At 45.8% G+C, this 12,964-nt stretch overlaps 1 protein-coding gene across 17 annotated transcripts in view; it reads right to left on the reverse strand.

Moving 5' to 3' along the window:
* Nucleotides 1-12,964, reverse strand: part of EHBP1 (EH domain binding protein 1) — a 213,889-nt gene that overhangs the window by 182,898 nt on the left and 18,027 nt on the right. For all 17 annotated transcript variants that reach the window (XM_080584712.1, XM_080584705.1, XM_080584719.1 and 14 more), the window contains exon 3: nt 2,023-2,080. In XM_080584712.1, the coding sequence (XP_080440838.1) occupies nt 2,023-2,080 (58 nt within the window). The remainder of the gene's footprint in view (nt 1-2,022; nt 2,081-12,964) is intronic.

Here is a 12,964-nt window from a genome sequence, read left to right on the forward strand (position 1 = left end):
TCTACAGAAATTTAAGGAAACAAACAGAAAAGCCACAACGGACATGTACATCACAAGTTAGTAGCCAGATATACCCTATGTTATGATTTCAATGTAACTTGAGCTATTTTATCCTCCAATGAAAGAGGGATAGTCTGACCAGCTGTGCTCCAGAACAGGAACAGAAGCAGGAACAGTTATCTTGGAAAAGGAGCCAGCCTAAGCTCACACCCTTTTGTTTACACACCGGGTAGTACCTTTGGGTTTTCATACCCCAAAGCAGAAGCTTGGATGCAGGCACTGGAACAGGCATTTGATGCACAGTCACCTTCAGTCAGCAGCAGGGCTTTAGAAAAGACACCTTAGAATAGTTTAGATCTCAGGTTAAAGGACAAAATACAGCAAATACACATGACAATCAGAAAACGAAGTCTGGAAAGAGAAGAGTAACAGTTTAAAAATAGATAACTATCTCCGGAGTAGGGTAGGAAAACATGTATCACGTTTTCTAAACATTTAGGTTCTTCAGTGTCTAAAAGTGTCACGGTACCTCCTGCAGTGTGGGAGCCCTCTCTCCCCTGTCCCAGGGTTCTTGGGAGAATTACACTGAGTTACACACACAAGCTTAAACCATGTCTATTTAACTGAAACGTTAAAGAATTATTCCGAAGCTTCCTCTTCTGAACAAGACCACATGCCACAGGCCTCACCAGGGTAAAAGTCAACTGCTGTGGGGCAGGGGAACGAGCACGTGTTGCTGAGCTATATGGAAACATTGCTGCTCAAGGGGAAGGAGGAGACCAGAGCACCCTCACAAACCCACCCAGGGGCTAGGACACTTCTTTTCTTCAGCTCATTCAAGTTCCCCCACGTCTCACCTGACAACTTCTGGACAGCCGGGGCCAGCCCTACACCAGAGGATGCGAGCTGACAGAAGAAATCCTCCAATGTGAACAGCATTCACAAAGCTTTGCCGGCCTGCTGTACATGTGAAATATCCTCCCCACCTCCCCAGGCACCGTGACAACTGACTGCCATGATTAACAGCAGACTGTACTCTTATTAGTCAATAATTTAATGCCACACAAGACATGGCCATATCAGACACCGCAGACATTTAGAGATCTCTGCCATTTGTTCCAATCTCAGTGCAAATGTAGGACATGTGTTTTTAGCTTCATTTTCTATGGAAACAGAACCACACGACCAGACCGCCCGTCTCGCCTTCCCCTTCTCCTCAGACCCAAAGGAGACTCCAGACAGGATAACTGCATCTCGCTGACAGAGCAGTCAAAGCCAGCAGTCTAGACAAACTAAGCGCCTTTTAACAGAGACAGCGGTCTTGTAAGGCTTGCAGATTCATTGCTGCAGGAAGAAAAGCACAGGGTAGCTCACAGAAAAGAGGGCTACTCTGCTTGTAGACTGTTGCACACAACAAACCCAACCCCATGCAAAAGAAGCTTTATGAGTGCCCAAATATTGGACAGACTTCACTTGAACTTGCCTTTCTTCAGGCTACCAGGTCATTAGCTACAAGACACAAACGCACAGGCTTCCTCACGGTGTTTGTAGGAATAAAATGTTAAAATTTAATTCTAAGGTATATGACAGGCCTGAAAGAGCCTGCTTGTATTCCTTTCAATTTGTAGTATTCTCTAGCTGTAAAACAGTCTCTTATTTACACTTGATCTATTGCATGGGTGTCAGATTCTTTACTACATATATTGTCTTTAAGACACTTCTAGTAGGAAAATATTCTCCTTTCTAATTCTGCCTAGGAATTAACAACTGAAATTGAACTGATGACACACTTGTGCTAAACAAATAACCGAAGCAGAAATCAGACTTAAGTGTTTCCATAAATTAGCGTTGACATCAACAGCAGCTTATTTTCAGCTTTACGGCTAAACCGAGTTCAAAGGAAAAAAGAAAATTAAAATATTTCTCATTTCTCCTACTGCTCCCCACACTCAGGAGACCAGTCCCTCCAAGAGCTGAGACTGCTTGTCACCAGAGCTGGGACTTAAAGAGCAATTAACTAACCTTAGAGGATTTTCTTCGGCTTCTTCTTGTCCAAACCACCACGAGTTTATCTGGCTGCCTGTTGAAGAAAAGGAAGAAACAGATTCATTTACAACAAAATCAATATGAAAACAGTTTATATTAGAACTAGACAGACATAATGACATCATTAGAGGATACATTATCTCTTAAAAATAGCTTATCTAAAAGTACTCTTGGAAGCAGTCATTTAGCAGGAAAAATAACGTTGTATTTATAGAAAAAGGCTGTCCTTCATTCAGCACACTAACATCATCCTTCTCCTCTCCTTGCCTGCAGACATCTCCCCACAGGGCAGCGAACAGGATTCAGCCCACGCTTCACTTCTGCAAATCCAGCCTCTTTAAAGACACCTTTGAAACAACCCAGCACCCAAAATAAACATCAGTGCAAACCCCAGCTTGAATTTCTAAGCAGGCGGATTGAAAAGACTCTGCTAAGGAGCAATGCGAACAGGTGGTTGCACTTTTTCATCCCCAGAGGACTACTTTTCCTACTTAAATACCTCAAAAATCAAGAGAATGAAGTACTGCATCGCTCCTCAACATCTCCCTGGATGACTGCAGACAGATAAATCAGAGCTTCCTCAACTCCTGCTCAAAAGGAGAAGCATGCTGAAATACAGCGTTGCTCTCCAAGCAATTGTTTGTGTGGCATTTGTAAGGAACGTAGATGGAAACTCAATACAGAACACTTACAGTATAAATTCTTTTCTCTTGAAATTTCTGAAGATTTATGTCTTGGTTAATACAGCCCTATTAGTTCTACAGTTGTTCTGGGTAATTTTTGACAAGGACTTAAGTTTTTTTTGACCCGTGATCCACTTCCCATCCTGTGACCACATTTCTGGTCCCACTTCCAGACCCACGACCCCTCTTCCGGAGCCTCCCGACGCTCTGTTCCACTTCGTTTCCTGGCTGATGACACAACTTCCATCAGCAAGCCCAACGCTGCCAAGGACTTTGAGCAGAGCTCACATCTCCACTAAAACGTGCCAAAGCTGCTACTCTGCCTGGCCGAAATCGCTACCGTCATTTCTGAGACGCTGCTGGAACAATCCCTGCCTTTCTACAGCCAACAGCAAAGTCTGTTACCTGCTAAAAAAAATCCCGGGGGGGGGGGGGGGGGGGGGGGGGGGAGAACGTAAGGTACAGAGAAGAAGAGAAGCTATTACATGCTCAAAGCATTCGTGAGAAGATGCATCCAAATAAAATCTACACGAGTACTCGGAATCGCAGGGAGATCACATCTGCTTCACAGCCAGCTCTTTTCTACTGAAAAGCCAACTGGTTTACCAGGCTGAGAGCTCAGCTGAGGCACTGCTGAGGTGCTGGCGACCACATCGCATACTTTCCCACTGAGCTGTTCATCATTTCTGCAGGCTGCAATAAAACTAAGAGATCACCTACGATTCACATTCGAATCCCCCCAGAACTGAAGTTATCCTGAAGAACAGTCACAGATAAAGGACAGTTGTTGTGCAGGACATTAGGACAGCGGCTTTTGTTTGCTGTTCTGTATTTGCACCTTACTCCGTTAACATTTCTCTTTCTTTCCAGCTTGGGAGAAAAGGAAAGAAATAACCTGCTCCATTTTAAATTCTGTCAGCTCACTTTTAGGGCTTGTTTAGGAACCTGACCTGTTTGTTGGCTCTGCTTGGGGCTTCCCTTATAAAGCCCCACTTGGTAAACGAGGACAACCTGTTACACTTGGGCAGATTCTCACTCAGGTGGTGCATCAGGTGCATCGGGTTCCCCCCGTCAGCTCTGGGGGAGCTGTGCCTGGGCCACCAGAAAACAAAATGTCCCCAAGTGACCTCCTTGAAGCAAGGCAACCCAAACCTCCAGCCTGTGACAAACATTTTTTCCTGGACTTGTTTCACTTCACACTTCAAAGCTGACTTATTCCCATTTAAGAAATCTGCTAGAGGAAGCAAATTGAGTTCAACTTTGACTCACTCGATCCTGAGCTTTCCTCTGAGCACAGACTAACGCCAAAAGCAAGAGGTGGCAGGGAAAACAAGAAGTTCCATTTCTGCAGTGCCAGTGGCTGCTGCGATGATGACTCCCTCTCCAAGCATGAGACCGTGTCCCAGGCGTCCCACAACAACAACCTGGGCAGGAAGAGACAGGACAGCGCTGGCCAGGGCCCAGAGGAAGGGCACTTTGGTCCAAAAAACCAAAGGTGAAGGCCTGGTGAAAGCAGAGGCGCTGCCATCCCCTCCAGGCACCGTTTTCATCTCGCCCTGTGCGCATTGGCATCGCAAGTGATTTTTCTGCTGACAGCCCCGGATCCCCTCCCGTGCTGGACATGCTGCAGAAGTGAAGGGCGCAGGCAGCTCCTGGCATGCTAACAGCAGGAGGACAGGAAGGCAGCCCCGATGGAGAGGCCCAGGAGCTGCTACACACGTGTGCCAACAGGGCGGCCAGCAGAGGAAGCACAGGAGCGAAGCGAGGAAGGAGGAGGAACAGCAGTGCTGGAAGGAGGTGATACAAAGCAGGAATGCTGCACACCTGCACCACAGCCACTTGTCCATCATGGGGTGCTCTACAAGAGACACGTGACTATGCCAGGGGCCTTTACAAAATGAAGAGAGAGGAGTGGCTATACGTAGATGCAACACTTATTCTGAAAAATTTATGTAGCAAAGCAATTGTCAAACGTAGACAAGCCCCGGTGCAGGAATCCTTCAGAATCTGGACATAAAACAACCAGCCGTGGGCAGCAGAACGTGGGCAGTCCTCTCCTGTGACACTTGCACACGCGTCCCAGGCTGGTAACCAACCTTACATGGAATTTTAATTCTTTCATTTCTTTTTAAACCACAGCATTGCTCTGCTTTACACAGCCTGCCGGGGACAGCTGGTGCTTCAGCGCAGCTCCCAAGTGGGAGCGGTGTCACATACACACAGTTGCCACCGAGACTGGATTTACTTCCCAATTTTGAAGAATCCCCTCTGCCAGGAATACAAAAAAAAAAAAAAAAGAAACCACTAACATGAAAAAAACAACTAGAGACTCAGCTCAGATGGAGAACAAGCCTTGCTGATAGGAGAGCACCAGCAGCACCCGCTCGTTCCCCGAGGCTCTCTCTGCAGTGTATTTATTTTGTTAAGTACTGAGCACACAGTGCTCCTTCAGCTGCGAGTATTGGAGAAATCCACAGCCAGAGGTACTTTGCCAAAATAAAAAGAGAAAGGTAAGCACAATATGGAGAGCGAAAATTTGGCCAAATGGAATGGGGAGAGGAGGGAAGAGAAGATCCCAAGGGATGAGCTTCCCTGCTCAGTACACCACATGCTGCACTGAAACAAAACACCAGCAATTCCTCCAAGGTGTTTTCTTCAAGAGAGTCACAAGTCCAACCATTTAAAAATACCTTCACTGAACGGTTTTACAAGAGAGACCGTGAACAACCATCTCTTCTGCAACCTGCTCGCTGTTTTTCCATGCCAATACACTTCTAACGGGAAAAGGCCCAGCTCACATTTTAATCAGCAAATTTGGTTGAAGGTTCCCAGTGATGTTGCAATGCTAGGAAGTGCCCAAGCCGTATAATTCAGTCTGCTCATTTAAAACATTTAAGTAGTATTTCGTTCTTCAGACTTCTCCCCTCCTGCACATCGCAGACCTGGGCTGCTCATTAACCAACGGCACAAGCAAATCGAGTCCCCTCTGCAGGGTTAGGCTGACGATCACATTTAGCTGGGTATTTTTTCCAATAAGCGTGCTTTGTAAACTCAGAAACTGTTCCAAATACAGAATGCGCTGTGTTGCAAGCTGAACAAACACCAACGGTCAGCTATAAAGAATCAAATTAATTTCCTGTGCTGCACAAGAACATTTCTCATCCCTCCAAGCCAGCAGCTTTCAGATAGCCACCTAATCGGCTCCAGCAGGGTCGGGGTGTTTGAGGTAAGGAAAAACACACTGCTCACCCTATGACGACGGGATTGGGGCAGGGGCAAGAAGGGAGGTTTAGTCAAACCGCTGCATCTCCACGTTAAATAATTCCTTCAACACGTACAATTCAACCAACCTTTCAGGGGGATCTGGCCTCGCTGGGGGCAGCCCCTGGGAGGCAGAGCTGGGGGCAGAAGGAAGGTGCCTTTAGAAGAGCATCAGCCCCTGCTGAAGGCACAGAGCGAAACATCCAGCTTGGACTCAAAACGCGATGCTCATAAAGCCTGCCATAACCTTGTGTCTGCTGTCTACTCACTTGTGTGTGGTTCAGAAGAGGAAACCAACTCCTGAGAAAAAGGAAGTTTATGGTAACGCTTATTATATTATTTACAAGCGATAAGTGAAAGTTACTCAGCAAAACAATGGGGAAGATATGGATTTCAGAGCCTGTGGTTCAGCAAAAAGCTTTGTCATCGCCCCACAAAGTTGATAATAGGAGAATAAAAACACAGATTAACAAAACATCTATCATTTAAAAGCATGCCTGCTTTTCCTGTCAGACAGAAGCCATGATTCTGGTACTTTCGATTCTCCCATTAAAACAACTGAGTTAGGGAAAAGAAAGAAGAAATACTGGAACCAGACCTCCCCATATCCACAATTATTTAATAAAGCAGTAAAAACACTCCACAGACTGGAAAGAACTACATCATCTGCTCATCACCTTACATGCCACAAAATTTACTGATTGAAAGCGAGGTTGTGCAAGAGGCAAGGTCTTCTGGGGTTTAGTTTGATGATTCCAGGAAATATTTGGCATGATATTTTGATTACAGAACTCTCCAAATATCATCTGGGAGAGAAGGACATAAAAGGTATCAGTCTCCTGCTAGATCTTGTTTTGTAAATCTCTTAGCAGAAACAGATAACGTGAGCCAGAAAAGATACACCCTGCTCCACCAAACCTACCGGCTGAAAGCAGAAAACTACACAAGACTTTACATTTAGCATCTGTTGCTGGAAAGGACCACAAATGGCCCGAACTTGAATTATGGCCACCGAAGCCAATGGCAAGAAAAATTACTAACAGCCCCTTGGTTAAAAAGCAGCAGACACATCCAAGGATTTTTTTGTAACGAGGGATCGTTACGTTTGATAACACCCAACCATCCTTATGTGCCTGTAATGCAGGAGGTACCTTTTGGGGATGTACACAGACAGACACGCAGCCTGCGTATTTGTTTTGGCATCTAATCACCTGTGTTGAGCTTCGCTTTTTTGGGGGGAGCAAGTTTTTTTCTCACTGTGTTTGATTAGAACTGCATTAATTACTACAGACTGCTAGATTACTCTTGTGAAGCAAGCATAAAGGAATATAATTAACAAGAGAAGCAGCAGCGTTAGCACAATAGCATGCAGATGCACCTATTGAAGGATAAAAATAATTACTTGAGGACTGAAGTCAAAGTACTACTGATAAGATTATTATTATTTTTTTTTTTTAACCTTTCATCCCCTCTGCATTGTGCACACCAGCATGACGTGGGAGGTGTTCATTAGGAAGCAAGCCTCCCTCCCCAGCAGCACAGAGCTTTCTACCTGACTGCTGGAATGCCATTGGGGCTCTTCAATGGCCTCTTAAAAATACACACCGTCGGTTCCACACCACCAGTAATTCGGGATGAACGTTACTTTTTCCTCATTTTACAAATAATTACTTCGAAAAGCTGTCTTCGCAGCGCCGTCTGCTGCACTGGGACTTGGGCTGCGTGTTACCATTAGCCAAGGAACTAACCAAGCAACAGCCTCCTGCGAGCCTCTTGCTGAGCTTCTTCCTTCAGCATTTCCTCTCGGTGGCAATCAATGAAATTCCACAGCTGCCTACAATGCCGGCAAGTCCAGGTGAGTCACCATCGGCGCTTTAAAGAGACCTCGAGATGCCGGTAAGGATGATGTCACATGTTGCTGCGTTTGCCAAATTAGCCCTCTTGCTGAGCAAAGGCAGGGCGCTGACTGCACGCCAGGAACAGTGAGAAGAAAACGCCGCGCAGGTAAAGCCCACCTAAGGTACTTTCAAGATGCAGTACGTTGCAAAGCAAAGCTCTGCCTTTCACGACTGAGTTTGGGGTTTTCTCTGGCACTCCCCCTTACCTTCCACCACAGCTGCTGTCAGTCAGTATTCAAACCACTCCACATCACTCAACCTGACCGAACGAGATGCCAAGCTGAACCAGGATGGGTGACGTGGTCACCTGGCCTCGTGTTCGCTTGTGCACCCTCTGGGTGTTACCACGTCAGGCTGTACCTGCACCTGAACAGCCACCTCCCAGCCTCGTTTATCTCTGATTATGCACCAAGCCCCTAGAAGAAAGCAAAGCTTGCTCTTCCCTCGCTGCCACCATCCGACAGCCTTCGGGAGGCTGAGAAATTTCAAAAAAGCAATCATGAGAATGGGCACAGCAACAGGACAGCGTGACCGAGATCCCTCCGCCTCTGCATCTTCACTTCTTGCCCTTAACACAGCAAATTTCCTCTTCCACTTCTTCCTACAAGAGGTCTCTACATATTTTTTCAAAACACTGATTTTTCGCACGAAATGAAACTTTTTTTTAAAAAATATATATGCAGTTACATAAACTGACCTCTACAAAATGTCTCAAAATTATGCTTTGCTTTCCTTAAGTCGCTCTAGGTTGGGTTTGCTTGGTTTGAAAACCTAAAAGGGACAAAGTGAGACACTATGATTATTTCACGAGTGCTGTCAGACCTACTGAGTCTGCACAGCATCTGTTTGTGAGGCTAGGCATGGAATGTGTAGTATGTGCCGCTGATGGCTTGGTTTTCTTAAACCAAATACAAATGAAGTTTGCAGAATGAGTGGGATTAAACAAAGCCTTAGTTCATCCTTTATTCAGAACAAGAGACAAGGACAGATTCAGCTTCATTTTTCAAGGAGTTATTGCAGCGAAGAATCTTGAGCAAAACAAACTCAATAGGATTTGGTAGCAAAACCTGTTCTTAAAGCTTTTTTCAAAGGATTTTCATACTGCAGAACACAAAACTGACCCTACCCTTCAGAAATTATTTCCTTCACTGTGCTGTCTGCAGTAGCAGGACACCTTGACCAGCCCCTGCATTTTGTCACATCCATCTGCCCTTCACGTAGAAGCACTCTTCGTGTGATCCAATCCAGCCTCGCTCGTCCCAAGGCAGAGCTAAGGGTACTGCACCAGCAAGACCAAGTGGATCTCCTCCCTCACTCTCCTATAATCTCAGACACTCCCATTAGGCAGACATTTCGGCCAGCACTGCTTAGTCTGCACATTCACACCATGCATCCTACCACACTACAGCCTGGGAATGCTTCCCACTGCTCTGCAACAAACCAAAACAGAAAACAAGAGCTGTTTAAGCCCACCTGTAAAACCAGCCTCCCCAGGCAAGCCAAGCCAGAGCACTTAAGCACCACAATGCCCAGGCCAAGCTGTCGGAGCAGCCAGCTGTGGCTCAGGCTATCAGGGCCGCTCAGGCACACCTTCAGTCCTCAAAACAGAGCACGGTGCTTTACAGAGGAAAGGTCACAGGAGGCTACCAGGAATCAGATCTTTCTCAAGTCCCTGATTTTCCTCCTTAAGTTCTTTTTCAGAATATGCAGTCCCCTCCGTTGTAACAACGGATCAGCAGTTTTTAAAAAGCTTTCAGTTTTCAGTGGGTGCATTGCCCCGACGAGCAGCACGTGGGGCGAGCAGCGGTGGCGGTCCTCCCACTCCTGACCTCCTGTGAACTCCCTGCTCTGCTCCTCTTCCTGCAGAGCTGGGGCCGGCAGCTGCCAAGTGAATAAACACACGCTCGTTACAAGTCAAACTCATTTTCACCTCGTCCCTAACAGTGGGCTTGAAAGCTGGTTTAACAGGGTGAAGTGCTAGATCATCTATCTGCTACGAAACTCCAGCGCCACATGCAGACCTTGGCGCAGCCTCGCCACCCCACACTTCGTTACGTAGACACAAATGACCAACGTTATCTGCCTCGCTCTCCATCAGCGTCCCTGCTCACTGTGGTGTAAAATAAAATACTGATCAGTAACAGCAACCAAGGCATCGAAGTCTTAGGAAACTTAAGCAAATAAACCAGGAATTTGGAATCCAAATTCCAGCTTCGGTCCTCATTCACCACACTGCCTTCGGAAACTTTTCAGACAGACACTATGTGGTGGTGTCTAAACTATTAGATTTTAGCCATTCTGATTTTGAAACATCACAGACAAATGCTAGAGATGTGTTTATCATAAAAAGTGCAAAAAGCACAACCTCAATAAAACAGTTTAACGCTGCCTGAAATGTAACTTCAGCCCAACGAAAGCAAATGCCCAGGTGAAACAACACATTTCTGTATTAAAAACATGCACGAGGCTTCTTGGTACAGCACTGACAATTTTAATCAGGCCCCATTACAAAACAGATCCCATTCCATTTTTCCTTATTTATTTTTTGGAAGTAATATTCAAACAGAAGGCTTGTCTGTCTTTCAATCTAGAAACAGAAGAGGGGAAAAAAATGTATTTCTGCAATTGCTGCGGAACAAAAGGAAAGTGCGTACATGTCATCAAAACCACAGTGTGAGAAAACTGATCTGTAACACACACAGTATGATTTTCTACCTCTAATTCATCTAAAACACTTTTTAGAGAGGTTCTTCACAGCCTATTGGGAATGATTAAAGAAAGGCTGGTCGTTGTTGGTTTTACTACCTGGGTGAGCCTCACCTTCACCAACTGGCACAGGAATGAAGGTTTCAACTCAAGGACCGCAGGGTACGACGCGCCATTCCAACATGCTGGGACCCTGACAGAGGTGTCTGAAGCAATGAGACACTGAAGCTTCCATCCTCCTCCTCTCCTTTAGTGTGGACTCACTCTAAAGATTATAGTTCCACGTGCGCAGGAGCATCTTTTGAAGCTCCCTTCTAACCCAACACCACCAGGTTTTCTTGTTTGTTTTGCTTTTTAAGGCTATGTGTTGGGTACACAAAGCAACTACTCTACGTTGAAGCTGCAGAGAGATTGTGAACACCCTTCAAGTTTCTGCGAAGGGAGCAAGTGAGGAACAGCACCAGCTGGTGCTTTGTCTGGAAGAAAGTTCACATCGCCTGCATCAGGTGCACGGATTACAGAACTAAAAATGCTCACAGCCAACAGAAAAAGGCTGACACCTACAAAGAGCAAACAATTGCCGAGACTTGCAGAAGTCTTCCTCTTCAATACCTGAAATGTTTGAGAAGCCTGAGTATAGACCTGAAGCCATACAGACAACGCAAACTCTTGATGTTCACTCCTAAAGAAAACTACAGCCTAACACTGGGTAGCACAGCGCTGGTATGGAGCAGGCCAAGAGGCAGACCTGGTGTGCAGTGCCCACGCAGGGAGCAGTGTGATGAGTTCTGTGTGACACAAACTGACGCTTAGCTTCCTGAACCATGACTTGACCGAGTCCTACACTAATCCTTAATTTATTCTGAGACGTGAGCCCTCCTGGTCCCTGAACAACGAGTTCTCCAATTAAAGGTTTCTCGTCTGTCATCAGCCTGCTTTTGCAAATTAATATCACAAAGAAAAAAAGGTAGGGAATGAAAACACGGCACGCTGCCAGCTGCTTTCCTTATCTCTGCCCGGGAGATCAGATTTTGCAAATATTGTCAGTTCTCAACCACAGCCGTAACAGATACGGTGACGAGAAGCAGGAACCCGCTTGCAGGGAAGGAGGGCACTGGGAGGTGTGCTGGCAAGCTCCTCCCGCAGCACCGATGCTGCCATCAGCTCGGTTAAATGACCCTAAGAGCACGAGCCAGCTGCTTTCAGCAAAGCACCCAGTTCCGGGGAAGAACTCCTCTCCTCTTCTCTTCCTCAGTAGCTGGGGCATCAGTGGAGGCAAATCCATCATCCTGCTGTGTCCAGAGATGGAAAACCAGAGGATAAAAGCACTGCAGCAGTTCAGCTGAAGACCTCGGAAGGAGCCACAGCTTCAAAACACCGCGGAGAAGCACAGAACCTTGCGTTTACACCCGGGTCCCAAACCAAGTCACACGCCTGCGCACCAAGCACAACGAAAAGCCCCAAAAGCCTCCACAAACCTCGTGTGCTCCAAGCTTAGTGAGACTGTCAACAGGCAAAAAAAAAAAAAAAAAAAGAATAAGCAAGTGTGATAAATTTTGCAGCAGTAAATTACGCATGGATAGTGATCAAAATTAAAGCCATGGTTCTGCTGCATGTCAGAAAAAGCACCGATTACCGGAGTTACAAAATGTTTGCATATGGTTTCAAAGGGCCTGTTGTAGGCTACTAGAAACTGCCACGACGTTGCCCACAGGACACCCCGGGTCATGTTGATGGCCTTTGAGAACTGCTCCGAGATGGAGGAATGGCCAGGAGAAGTGAAGAAATGAGTTGGTTAAGTATTTACAGCTAAGTAACTCTTGCAAAGAGTACGAATTCAGAACAACTCCTCCTCTTCCTGCTCAATCTGTTTAATTAAGTTGTCGCATGGCTTCCAAGCTGCCTCCTGGAACACAAGTTAACACTTCTCATTACAGAAGTCAGCCTCAAAAGCAACACCACTTCTATTTTTACATCACCAGTTTCTTCATCTAGAATTGTACATCCACCGAAGTCTATGAATTGAGATCATTTTTAGGAACTTAAACTGACTGAGCTTTTTAATTAATGCCCTCGCAGTCACACCCCTGGCTCACATCCAGCAGCAGGGACTGGCGAAGAAAAATTGTGCCTTAACCCATGGATATCGAGAGCAAGTCCTGCCAGCGCTACAGCTGGATATGGTAAACAAAACAAAAAGGAAAAAAAATTCCCTAACTCAAAGATCTATTTTGGGAAAAAAAAAACACACACAAAAAAAAACACCACTACCACAAATCTTACAGCTTTGACAATATGAATTGTATTTCGAAAATACCAAAATTCCTAATTTGTGGATACAATTGCTGAGACCTATGCTATTTCAAGGTC

The sequence above is a fragment of the Anser brachyrhynchus genome (assembly GCF_964034855.1).
Source record: "Anser brachyrhynchus genome assembly, chromosome: 3".
NCBI classification, from domain to species: domain Eukaryota; kingdom Metazoa; phylum Chordata; class Aves; order Anseriformes; family Anatidae; genus Anser; species Anser brachyrhynchus.